The sequence below is a fragment of the Dreissena polymorpha genome, chromosome 1, assembly GCF_020536995.1.
Source record: "Dreissena polymorpha isolate Duluth1 chromosome 1, UMN_Dpol_1.0, whole genome shotgun sequence".
Lineage (NCBI taxonomy): Eukaryota > Metazoa > Mollusca > Bivalvia > Myida > Dreissenidae > Dreissena > Dreissena polymorpha.
The window spans coordinates 138749439-138763465 of NC_068355.1; the positions used below are offsets into that span (position 1 = coordinate 138749439).

At 37.7% G+C, this 14027-nt stretch overlaps 1 protein-coding gene across 1 annotated transcript; it reads left to right on the forward strand.

The window, feature by feature from the left end:
• Nucleotides 1-8309: 8309 nt before the first annotated feature.
• Nucleotides 8310-11613, forward strand: LOC127868054 (serine protease inhibitor Cvsi-2-like). Its single transcript, XM_052409636.1, has 3 exons — nt 8310-8442; nt 9806-9916; nt 11436-11613. Exons 1-3 carry the CDS (start codon nt 8403-8405, stop codon nt 11540-11542), a joined length of 258 nt encoding a protein of 85 aa, XP_052265596.1. The 5' UTR covers nt 8310-8402; the 3' UTR covers nt 11543-11613.
• The last annotated feature ends 2414 nt before the right edge of the window (nt 11614-14027 follow it).

A 14027-nucleotide genomic window follows, 5' to 3' on the forward strand; every position in this document is an offset into this window, starting at 1 on the left:
CTCATATGCTACCGGGAACTAGGATTTAACCTGAGTCACCTAGTTTAGAGGCGCGTTTACCAACCACTACGTTCAGCGGACAGCCCAAAGGCGACTCATGGGTGATTGTTTAAAAGTTCATGAGAACCTTCCGCGCATGAGGCTTCATTATGTGTAGACCCGAAGTGTGCCCCAGCAGTCCTACCATATTAACTTACTTCATGTACATACACCAAAGATGTGACGACATTTGAATATAGCTTGACTTTCCAGCTATTAATTTTTAAATCAAATGTATTTTCTTTTGGAGTGGTCTTGCGCTTTATGGTTAATCCGGAGTGCCCGGTTGAAACCATGCCTGTCCAGCATGGCGACCACTAACCTCACATGACCCAGATCAGAAATGTTTTAAAACTTAGTCAAATGTTCCGAAGTGACCAAAAAGACAATTTATGAAGGTGTACATGGAAGAGGCATTTGACCGCTACGATAGTTCATTTTATAAGACAACCACAATGTTTCCATATCAGGAATAATTTCAGTATCATTTAAAGGAAACTCGCAGAATTACACATGACCTGTTATCCAAAAACGCATTTATGTAATTGTTGCTTTGCAAACACACATGGGCGTATCAATAAAATCGCCATTATTGTTATAACATAATGCTAGAAATACAGTTTCAACATAGAGCTGAAGCGTTTAAAGTCAAAACTTAAAATGTGTACGAGTAGTTGAACGTTGTGTATTTTCTTTACTAAGTTATATAGCGGCCCAAGATATATATCAGACATGGCGAAAGCCCGTCGGCCTGTCGGCCATTGCCGACAAACATTCAAAAAAGGCCGACGGTTAAATGCAAAATCGTCGGCCTTACTGGCCTGCGATTTTTGCTTCAAAAGAGTGTAACCCTCTTGAAGTTTTCACAACTACATTATTTCGTGATTACAAAGTCATGATATTTCCGGACCAATCTCTTGCACGACGGTCACATTACATTCACCTCTGTGTTGGGCTCAGAACGGACTATTGTTATGAAAGCGTCTCATTCATGTCATGATCATTCCAAGCGTTCATCATTGAGGTTACAGTATACTAAACAATCTCTTGCACGACGGTTACATTGCATTAACTGCATTAAAGAAAACCATCTCATACCATGATATCTTATATCAGTCTTAATTCATTATGATATAAAATTGATATGTTTTTTATGTTGAGAAACCAACATACATACACACGTCGAAGCAATTCCTAACGTCACTCAATAAAAAAGTATGTTCAATTGTTTACATTTGTGAAGTGCATGGAATGATTCCATCTGCGTAAATGGGCGATAAAATAGTTCCAAAGAGATGCATTAAAACTCGCAAGTTTTTGCACGAATTATCGTACATTTAAAAGTCATATTTCTTAATTTAATGCATGCGATCTTAAATATCCACTCAAATATACATTGAATGCGTTTGTTCGGTTTTAGCTATTTGGTAGACAAAATGGCGTGCTGAACCTTACGCAGAGTTGTATGTGATAGCAAGGAACGACCACTCTGCGTGGAGATTGATTTCCGGACATAATCAATCTCTTGCACGACGGTTTCATTACATTCACCTCTGTGTTGGGCTCAGAACGGACTATTGTTATGAAAGCGTCTCATTAATGTCATGATCATTCCAAGCGTTCATCATTGAGGTTACAGAATACTAAACAATCTCTTGCACGACGGTTACATTGCATTGACTGCATTAACGAAAACCATCTCATACCATGATATCTTATATCAGTCTTAATTTATTATTATAAAATTGATATGGGGTTTTTTATGTTAAGAAACCAACATACAAACACACGTCGAAGCAATTCCTCACGTCACTCAAAAAAAATATGTTCAATTGTTTACATTTGTGAAGTGCGTGGAATGATTCCATCTGCGTAAATGGGCAATAAATTAGTTCCAAAGAGTTGCATTAAAACTCGCAAGTTTTTGCACGATTTATCGTACATTTAAAAGTCATATTTCTTAATTTAATGCATGCGATCTTAAAAATCCAATCAAATATACGTTGAATGCGTTTGTTCGGTTTTATCTATTTTATAGACAATATGGAGGGCTGAGCCTTTCGCAGAGTTGTATGTGAGAGCAAGGAACGACAACTCTGCGTGGAGATTGGGACGTTGAACTTCGTTACAATCTGCATCGATATATTCCGAAAGTGACAATCTGAACGCATCGGACAGTGGGCTACACCACAGACGATCGCCGTTATGGCGGAATTGTCCGAGGAGTCCCGATTGCAAAAGTGATTCAAAACGTCAACGAAACGTCTCGCCGAACGACATCTATTGGTTCGCGAAAGTAGTCGGACATATACGAGAAACGTTCGTTGCACACATGTTGTTAACGTGATCCAAGTTTGGCGGGGTAGGTGTTTTATTGAAGAAAGAACTTGATCCAAAAGTGACCGTGCTTGACGACGGAGGAAACAGAATTCAATGCCTGCGACTTTCTAACTTCAAGGACAATAAGGGACTTGTCATAGTGTCTGTATACATGCCCTGTCGGGGGTTGAGCGGTAATGTGACTGAGTTTTGCGATTATGCGGACCAGTTAAGGGAAATCATTTTAAAATATAACACTGACAATTATATCTTTTTGGGCGGTGACTTAAATGAAAATCTTGGAGGGGCTCATGGATCTAGAAGACCTAATTACTTGAAAGAACTGGTAAATGACTTTGATCTTAAATTTGAGAATTCCGGGGAAACATACCTTGACCCTCGAGGCAATGAGTGCACTGAGATAGACTTTTTTCTGTACAACGTTCCGTCAGTGCTAATCACTTCAAGAAAGGTCGTACTTAATGACCTGCGGACAAATACATCGGATCACTATCCTATTGAGGTTGAACTTTTGTGTAATTTTACTTTAAATATAAAGCCAGAAGAGAGCGTAATAAGCGCTAGGGTGAACTGGAGAACTATTGATAAACACGTATATTCCATTAGGGTCAAGGACGGTCTCGTAACCCTAGAAACAGAAATTGATGATGATAATATCGAGGAGGTTGTTAAAGATTTCTGTGAGCTAATGAGTGAATGATGCGACGACTGGGTCACATTGGAGTATCCGACAAACATTGGTCCTTAATCGATAGCTTCCATAGGGATTCCACTAGTGCAGTGAAGTGGAAGGGGCGTGTCTCGGCTGAGCTCAGTGTTCAGCAGGGCTTTAGACAGGGAGGAGTACAGAGCACCGACCTTTACAAGGTCTACGTTAACCCGCCGCTTGATCGCCTACAAGAAGCCAGGGTGGGATCCACTATCGGTGACGTCAAATGTTCGGCCAGTGCTTGTGCGGACGATATATGCTTATGTGCCGAGACGGTCAATGAAGCTCAGGAACTGTTAAACATTTCAGCAGAATTCGCCAATATGGAGCGATACCTGTTACAACCAACCAAGAGCGTGCATATCCATGTTAGTCACCAACGTAAAAAGGGCGTGTCTACTCCCCTCTTCATGAACAATGACGAAATTCCATGTGTGCAAAGAGCTATACCTCTCGGTATTATACGAACTGACTCTATGCTGAACAACCAAAAAGCTAATGTGGATGAAAATTTAAAAAAAGCAAAAAAAAGCATATAGTATATTCGTTAGTGGTTACAAAAGGCAAGCGGGACTAAATGTACTGTCCATTATTCATCTTTACAAATCTTATGTTCTTCCCGTGCTTTTATATGGATTGGAACTGTTATTACCTCCTGAACGCATTATAAACTGTCTCGAAGCATTCCAAAGAAAGTTTGTTAAAGAAATTCTTAGACTACCAGACAACACAGCCAATGCGGCAGTATATCTTCTATCCGGACTTTTACCGATCGAAGCACAAATTCACATACAGGCACTGACTTTCTTACATACTATATGCTCGCAAGATAAAAACAGTATTGAGTGGGCGCTGCTTGTACGTCAGATTAGCTTTAAATCAGTTGAAAGCTCATCCTGGTTCATACAAGTGCAGCATATAATGTGGAAGTTGGGGACTGTTGCTGACTTAGCTGACAACACACCCACGAAGGGAAAATGGAAGACACGTGTACTAAAGGCGGTTCATAGCTACTGGAGTGATCAAATAGACAGTTTAACACCCTTATATTCCACATTGTTTTTCTTGAGACAAGATAAGTATGTGCCTGGTAAGATTCTCCCTTTGCTCTCATTGGAATATACGGCCAGAGAGTCAGAACGGTTAAAAACAAAGGTACGGTTACTGACAGGGACTTACATGCTCCAAAGAAAACGTAAGAACTTTAACCAGTATGATATTAACCCAACATGTCAGATGTGTGGTGAAGAAAATGAAACCGCAGAACATTTTGTGCTCAAGTGTAGTGCCCTACATAGTGTTAGTCTGTCAATTATGGTAGACATAGAACGTCAGTGGGAGGCGATTACAGAGACTTCCTTTAATACTTTACGCGTAGACGAACAGATCTACATACTCATCAACAGTTGGCCAACTTTAAAGACTTTCCTGAAAACCCATTTGTCTACAGAATTTCACGAGTTTGAGAAGCATTGTGGACGGTTGTTGTACGGTCTGGACAGGACACGTCAGTTGCTCTTAGTGACCAATGCAAGCCAGCGACCCCCCCCCCCCCCCCCCCCCCCGTACCAAACACACAAAAACTAAAGAAGGGCATAATTCTTAATTAAACTGGCAATAGTGTTTATTGGGTATTTTTATTCAAGGCAATACAATTCTAATGTATGTGTAGAAGCACTCTCCGACCTTCCGTAAATGAACTTTCACTTAATGTTTTATTTTTTATCTCATTTAATATTTTAACAACTAATGAAAAATCGCGCGTACAGTTCTAAGTCGCATTTATTCGCGATTAGTGGATAGACTTATATTCTAGTGAAAGGTGTGTGATTTAATGAGTGAATAGCGTGCATGTGTAATATAGAGTGTTTATATTCGGTGGAGGATTATTCACTGTCTACAAACGATTGCTTGGTTCCTCTACAAGGTTACGCATGCGCAATTAATTTCCTTCTATATTACATATAAAATAGTTGACGTTCGATATCAATTTTTACCATGATCAAGCGCATACCCACTATATAATCATACATCATTGGAAAGATAAATGCATAATCTTTTGAAAAAAATGCATGTCATTAAATTCTATCTGTGCTAACTCAAAATATTTACCTTAGAATAGGCAAACCGGTTTTGACAGCTGTGCAGACAACCATTTTCGGCTCAAATAGTATGACCTACTTTCAAAGCCGGGAATCATCACAAAAAGTAGAGCACAAAAATGGCTTATTTTCTTATTGCTTACAAATATACCTTCAAGTTGATACCAAAACTAACCATTTGCAATGTATTTTACAAATCCTAGGCAGCATGCACTCAACAATGTGTGTTAAGTATCAAACTGACTGCATGTAACCCTAAAAACAGGAGTTCCGGTTTGGGGTTATGTGACCTACAAAGGGGGTTCAAGAAGAACACAGAACAGATGGCGGACAATAGAAAGAAATAACGATGCTCAGCGAAAGGAGAAATAGACAAATAACAATCGAATTAATGCAGACGTCACATTATTAGTATGGATTTATTAAAAGCGCTTGTTATTCTACAACGGAGCATACATTTTAGATACTTTTTATTTGGAAATGTTCTGAATGTCACAGAACAAGTGTTTGAAAATTGGAATGCAGTCTACTCGCGAAGACAAATACATTTAACAGTTACAGGATTATCGTTCGAAAATGCAAATAAGGCGAACATGACTCGATTAATATGTCAATGGATCTGTGTTTAATCAGATTCATGTGCATATTCTGCTTTATTATGTTTGCAACACTATACAGTTTACTGTAATAGCATGTTAGTGAAATGGATATTTAAAGGTAAACTTATTTTATATATTAATTACTCTTAGCTAAATACATCGAAAACACTCAAGTATATATGTGTAAAGCGTAAATATATCAACAAACTGAAACTAATACGCTTCATTAATTCCAAATCAGGTTTTCATGCTTATGTTTGCCTTTTTGTGAACTTACTTTGCCATGTCGAGACTAATGGCTCTATGTAATCCCAAGTCAAACGCTTAAAATTGAGGACTGTGAACATTTCATCTGGCCTGTGAATGTTTTTTCCTGATAGGCCAGTCTGGCCTGTAAATTGTGACGGTCTTTCACCATGTATTATATAAAGTTTAGTTTGCAATATAGCCGCTCATTCGGCTTAAAATAGACCATTGATCCTAACCAATATAATCTATTGCTAAGCAATTATTCAACCGCAAGATTTCTTCATTGCTTCACAGTTCAATTAATCAGTAATAAATTGAAAAAAGTACTGTTTTTAATTCCGCGATTGTCTCCTAAATTTCAATACAAAACCACTTAAAAAAACGTATCAAAAAATCATAATGCAATTGATTTGCCCACCCAGTATATCGTCCCGACTTTCAAGAGCAATCGTCATTATTTAAATATTTAATACCATCTTTTTATCGCGTCAAAAGTCAAGATTCATTATTAAGACTTGTAGTGGTTTTAATGTGGAATTCGTGATATAGAATATTACGTGTTCTTGGTTTGTTTTAACATTTCACACTTTTGAACCCAACTGTTCATGTAAACTAGTGTTACTGAACTGTTCATGAAAACTAGTGTAACCCAAATGTTCATGTAAACGAGTGTAACCCAACTGTTCATGTAGACTAGTGTTATCCAACTGTTCATGTAGACTAGTGTAACCCAACTGTTAATGTAGACTAGTGTAACCCAACTGTTCATGTAAACTAGGTCAACCTAACTATTCATGTAGACTAGTGTAACACAACTGTTCATGGAGACTAGTGTAACCTAACTGTTCATGTAGACTTGTGTAACCTAACTGTTCATGTAGACTAGTGTAACCTAACTGTTCATGTAGACTAGTGTAACCTAACTATTCATGTAGACTAGTGTAACCCAACTGTTCATGTAGACTAGTGTAACCCAACTGTTCATGTAAACTAGGTCAACCTAACTGTTCATGTAGACTAGTGTAACCTAACTGTTCATGTAGACTTGTGTAACCTAACTGTTCATGTAGACTAGTGTAACACAACTGTTCATGTAGACTAGTGTAACCTAACTATTCATGTAGACTAGTGTAACCTAACTATTCATGTAGACTAGTGTAACCTAACTGTTCATGTAGACTAGTGTAACCCAACTGTTAATGTAGACTAGTGTAACCCAACTGTTCATGTAAACCAGGTCAACCTAACTATTCATGTAGACTAGTGTAACACAACTGTTCATGTAGACTAGTGTAACCTAACTGTTCATGTAGACTAGTGTAACCTAACTATTCATGTAGACTAGTGTAACCTAACTATTCATGTAGACTAGTGTAACCTAACTGTTCATGTAGACTAGTGTAACCTAACTATTCATGTAGACTAGTGTAGCCTAACTATTCATGTAGACTAGTGTAACCTAACTATTCATGTAGACTAGTGTAACCTAACTGTTCATGTAGACTAGTGTAACCCAACTGTTCATGTAGACTAGTGTAACCTAACTGTTCATGTAGACTAGTGTAACATAACTGTTCATGTAGACTAGTGTAACCTTGTTGTTCATGTAGACTAGTGTAACCCAACTGTTAATGTAAACTAGTGTAGCCTAACTGTTAACTGTTAATGTAAACTAGTGTTATCCAACTGTTAATGTAAACTAGTGTAATCCAACTGTTCATGTAAACTAGTGTAACCCAACTGTTAATGTAAACTAGTGTAATCCAACTGTTCATGTAAACTAGTGTAACCCAACTGTTAATGTAAACTTGTGTAATCCAACTGTTATGTAAACTAGTGTTTGCTGTGTTAATAGATGAATGAGGATATGTAATTTTGAATATGCTTTATCACACGAAACGTTCCTTTTTTCGCGTCAGTGTTTTGTTTATTGACATTTGTGCTAAAATGATGTTATTAATGACTTGTCTAATGTTAATCTGAAATCACTAGACAGTAACCACGTATTCTCTTTACATGGTAGCACTCCTATTGGCAATGCATACTTATTCCGGCATAAAAGTACTATGTAAGTTAACCATTTATGTCGCAGTGATTTAATTCTTCAAGATGAACCATCGAATCACCTTTTGTTAAATGTACCGTTATATTTTCACAAGTTTCTTTAAGGAGTAGATTTTATCATATAAGGGATTGTGTCAGAAAAGCTACGCCGCTGTTCCATAATTGTATAACTCCAGACATGATTGACTGTTCTATGTTTAGAGGTTACACAACAGTATTACACGTGATTTGTACCGTATAAATGTTGGCAATGCTATTCTATCTGCCTCTTGTTTTCGACAGCGTCGTCTGTGAACGATCATGAAGGCTGTGATCTGTTTGATGGTCCTTGGCTTCTGTGGTATGACGTGTTTACATTTGAGTCGCGCTCTGTGAAACAGGGGTCTAATGCATGTGGGTTAAGTGTAGTCCCAGATTAGCCTGTGCCGTTCAGGCGCGACACTTTCCGCCCTAACTAGATATTTGGTAAGACGAGACTTTCTTGAAACGAAAAATATCATAAAAGCGGAAAGTTTCATGCAGTCCGCACAGGGTAATCTGAGACGACAATTTACGCATACGAATTTAACTCCATTGTCACAAAGCGCGGCCCATTTGCTTTATGTCAATTTACTTAAACGTTTTATGTATTTGTTGTTCAAGTCATATATAAACATATGGACCGATTGTTTATATAATATTTCGTTGTATTTTTTTGATAAAACGGCACCAAAATATCATAATATGAAGGGCTAAAATAAATAAATTTTGTGAACCGTCATTAAGCCTAACATATAAAATGACATGTATTGGAGGAATGGGTTACCAGTGCTGAATGTATGCTTGAAATGTCAAGTTTACACAATACTTATATAATGTTAAACCGCTGTTCGGAGTATTTCAATATATAATATGCGCTCAATACTCGATGAAGCGTAATAATTGTTATGTTCTGCTCTTCGTATTTTGTTGCTCGCCGAGTTCAAATTTGACACTATTCCATCTTTTGGCATAGATTCGAGATCGCTGGCTACATTATGCACATTAACGTTTACTTTACGACGAGCGATTGTGTGAAAACGAATTAAATTTATAATGAATATATACATTCATCATCAACGTTCCACATGTTTCATAAAACTTTACCGCTTCGTAGTCAAAGTGCAATTCTTGTATTGATGTCTTATAAATTGGAATTTCAATGTGACGTTGATATATAATTACCTCTATGCCGACAATATCCCCTTTTCAAAATCAATAACTTAGAGTACAATTCCTGCCCAAAGTTATCAAATAGGACCGTACTGAAGTAACGTTTCATTTTATTTTAAATTTATTGTACTTCTTATGCATTTTATTTCATTTATGTTAAGCCTTTACACAGCTATAGTTTAAGCCATCGATATCAATGTGAAAACAAAAATCATTTTAGACTCGCTCCGGTTAAACATTGCTTAATGCTTTTGCTTAAAGTGTCGTCCCAGATTAGCAAGTGCAATTCACAACTCCTAATTAGGGACGACATTTTCCGATTTTATCGTAATGTTCGTTTAAAGAAAGTAAGAATCTTCATCGCAAAATTCAAGTAAGGTGGAAAGTGGCATCCCTGATCAGCCTATGCGGATTGCTTAGGCTTCTCTGGGTCGACACTTAACACAAATGCATTTAATCCCGTTTTCCAGGATCGAGAATCATTATTTACTCTCATGTCCGTCTATATATAGCTGCTGTCATGGCCGAGCAGTGCCGAAACATTCAAGATTGTGGCCACGTGACCTGTCCGGAGAATGACTACGTCTTGGAGTGCCATAACTACGTGTGCACATGCACCCATGGTCAGTTTTATCACACATTTGAGTCGCGTTCTGATAAAACTGGGTTTAATGCATGTGCGTAAAGTGTCATCCTAGATTAGCCTATGCAGTCCGCACAGGCTAATCAGGTACGAAACTCTCCGCTTTTATGACATTTTTCGTTTAAATGAAGCCTGTTCTTAGCAAAAATTCCAATTTAGGCGGAAAGTGTCGTCTCTGGTTAGGCTGTGCGTACTTCACAGACTAATCTGGGACGACACTTTACGCACATGCATTATGTCCAGTTTTCTCACAACACGACTCATACATTTGACGTGAAGTCCGCACAGGCTAATATGGGACGACACTTTACGCACATGCATTATGTCCGGTTTTCTCAGAACACGACTCATACATTTGACGTGAAATATGAATCGTGTTATGAAAAAACTGGGAATAATGCATGTGCAAAGACTGTCGTCCCCGATTAGGACGAAACTCTCTTTTATTGCGTTTAAAAAAAAAGAAAGTCGTATATTAGCGAAAATCTAGATAAGGCAAAAAGTGTCGTCCCTGATTAGCCTGTGCGGACTGTACAGGCTAACCTGAGACGAAACTTAACGCACACGAAGTGAGCGCCGGTTTTTCAGAGCCAGGCTCAATTTAACGTACAATATTCTGACACAACTCTTTGCAGATGTTTTACCATTCTTTTTTAACTTCGAATGTAAAGCGTTCCACACCAGTCACTATGTAATAATGTTCAATAAGAAGATCATCTGTAAATGCCAACTTTTTGATTAGTGGCCAAAGAACCTCATGATTTGTCCACACTTTTAAACATATATTTCCAGTTAATTAGCATGCTTAAAAAATGTCAAAACGAGTTGTATATTACACGCTCTCGAAACTTCATGTCAACAGTTTGAAAGGGCAGTAATTAGTGTGTCGTGTTTCACCGATTTCATAGAACTCTCTACGTGGCTATTTAAGGCAATAATGTGTGTGTCGTGTGTGTCCGCTTGCAGTCTTTGGGATGTGGAACGTATACATAGTATTAACCCATTTATGCCTAGTGGACTCTCCCTTCCTTCTAAATTGGATCAATTTATTTCCAAAATAAGGGATGTCTAGCATATTTATTTCTATATCTAGAATTTTACTTACAGATATTCCTTGAAGCAAACAGCGCAGACCCAGATGAGACGACGCATCATGCGGCGTCTCATCTGGGTCTACGCTGTTTGCCAAGGCCTTTTTTCTAGAAGCTAGGCATAAATGGGTAATATGCACGAAGTTTAAAATAGTATACATTATATTTCAACGTCGATTTCTTCGCACAAAAAAACGCTTGCGTCTAATTTCATTTTGAAAGACGACTACGATTTTACCATGTAAGGAATTATTCCAATATCATATAAAGCAAGATTCGTCACTTAGAATGGAACGTGCTAAGTTGTCAGAAAAAGTGTTTACGTAAAGGTTGCTTTTAAACACTGTACGTATAAAGAAAATCGCCATTTTATAATACAATGCTAAATTCGTCCTCTCTTTCTTTCAGTGGAAAAGACTTGCGCCGCCGCTGCTGACTGTACCGGAGATTGTCGATTTGGGTGGCACTGCGTCGACTCTAAGTGCCGATGTGGATGGGGTATCGGCGGAAAATAAGCGACCTTAACTCACGTCTAGTTGTTGTTATATGCAATTGTTTCGAGCAATGTAATTATTAAATGTTTCGATTTTTATATTGCATATTGTCATATATCCGCTTTCAAACTTTAAAACGATAAGGACTTGAACATTATCGCCACGGTTTCAAAGAGTTGCCACTTTATAGAATTGATGAGGCATGTTTTAGGAAATGGGGGCTTTATGAATGTCTCGTACGAAAAAAGACTAAAAGCGGAAAGTGTCGATTCTTTTAATTAGTCGAACGTTGCATCGTCTATAGTTTTCGTGTGATTCACTCACAGGCTAGATCAAAAGTAAATGGATCACGTTCGTATTAATTCAAAATTGAATGTCAGTCGTAATTGTCGACAGTCGTTGTGCGACGTCGAGATTCGTATCGTGTTTACGGGCGTAACTTTCAATGCCGTGTGTCGACTTCGGACTGCGACACTAATTATTCACTTTACGGATACCGTAGGATTCCATACAAATTTGTTAAAATGAGTCGCGTTCTGAGAAAACTTGGCACAATGCATGTGCGTATAGTGTCGTTCCAGATTAGCCTGAGTAGTCCGCACAGGCTAATCAGGGACGACACTTTCCGCTTTTATGACATTTTTCGTTTAAATGAATTCTCTTTTTATCAAAAATCCAAATTAGGTGGAAAGCGTCTTCCCTGATTAGCTTGTGCGGACTGCACAGGCTAATCTGGGACGACACTTTACGCACATGCATTATGCCCAGTTTTCTCAGAACACGACTCAAATAATAAATATAACTGTAAGTCGCGTAAGGGCCTACGTACTTGCTGCTTCTATCAAAGAGAAGCAGCTCTGTTGCGTCTATTTATTTGAGGTTGGTAATGGCGAATTAAAGGGAAACAACTTTTTCGTAATGCATGCTGTAATGTTGATCATTGCGAATTATCCCAAGAACAGCGAAATAATTTTGAAAGGAAATTGTTTTGCAAAATGTTGAGAGCAATGCAGAAAAAAATCGTTATTGTAAACAATGACTTAAATACAAAAATAAAACGATAAAAATAATATTTAAAAATATTTCCTATCGCATGATCAGAACGAACAGCTAGGTGTATTTTCCCTCAAAACTTTAAAATAAAGAAAAACAAAACACCTTGCATGTATGCCAAGTGAAAAGTGTCCAAAGTCAGCCGGCTTAGTCATTTAATTGATTAGCTGCTAGTTTAAGTGATACAAGCACGAGTGATAACGTTGACCAGCAGCGTAATAATGTTCACCGCTTTAATGATATTTTTCGAATACAGGAAGTCTCCCCTTCGCGAAAATCCAGTATATCGTCCCTGATTATACTTTGCGGACTTCACAGGCTTATCCGGGACGACACTTTACGCACATGCATTAAACCCCGTTTGTTTAAGAAAGAGGCTCAGCTTATTATTTTTTGCTTGTTACCCGCGAGGACATGACGACGCCAATCAATTTTTGTGTTAACAGTTCAAAGATCATTAGGATAAAGACTTTAAACATGAAACTGTTTTCTCCATAGACATGCTTGATTCCGACAAAGATTTTACCTACGACAATACAAGTTAATTTGCTGGTTACATGTCAGAAGAGGAAGAAGCCTATCGATATTGAGGTCAACCAGTCTGATGTCAAGTCCGCATGGTCATGAAGCATAAAACCGTTTCGACAACGCTATATAGAAAACGGTTAAAGCTATAAAAAATATCAATTGATAAGCTGGTTAGTCTTTATGGAATGAAGATCATATCAATTTTGAGGTCACCAGACAAAGGTCACACGGTAATTGAATATTGATCACACATCGCTACAATCACGTCGGGGCATATGTTTTGCCAAAATCATTTTGATTCTTGGGTGAAACTTGGTATACTGAAAAAGAATCATGCACGACTTTCGGTTTTTCAGCAGAGGTCAAAGTGATACTACACAATATGATGAAATTGAACATTGAATAACTGCACGTCTTGACAGCAAGTGGGGGCATACATATATTACAAAGATCTATTTGAAACTTAGTATACTGATAAAAGGCGATGTGAGGGTAATGCACGACCGTTTGTGTTTGTTTACCAACGATCAAAGTTCGAGACATTATTATCAAATTCGATCAGAAGTTAATAGTGTTATAGCTTGGTATACACATAGGTATATAGATTGTTCATGTGTATGTCTGTTAAGCGCCGATCTGTTCACCCATCTGTCTGTCTATATGTCTGTACATACAATGCAATAACTCAATAAGTAGTATATTATCATGAAACGAAACATGAAATACATATTAATTTTTTAATGTCCCCAGAGGTTAACTGCCAGGTGACTTTTTCTATATTTAAACTAAATACTGCAATGACTCGAAAAGTCCATACAATTAAATCATGAAACTTAATACATACATGCAGACACATGTATATGGAATAAACAATATACTTTTTTACTAACGGTCAAAAGAAAATCTTACAACTGAAATAACTACA

Excerpts from the sequence above, each read along its gene's own strand:
- LOC127868054 (XM_052409636.1), top strand. The coding sequence starts at position 8,403 with ATGAAGGCTGTGATCTGTTTGATGGTCCTTGGCTTCTGTG. Across the intron at positions 8,443-9,805 it reads GATGGTCCTTGGCTTCTGTG|CTGCTGTCATGGCCGAGCAG; the intron begins GTATGACGTGTT and ends GTCTATATATAG. Across the intron at positions 9,917-11,435 it reads CGTGTGCACATGCACCCATG|TGGAAAAGACTTGCGCCGCC; the intron begins GTCAGTTTTATC and ends TCTTTCTTTCAG.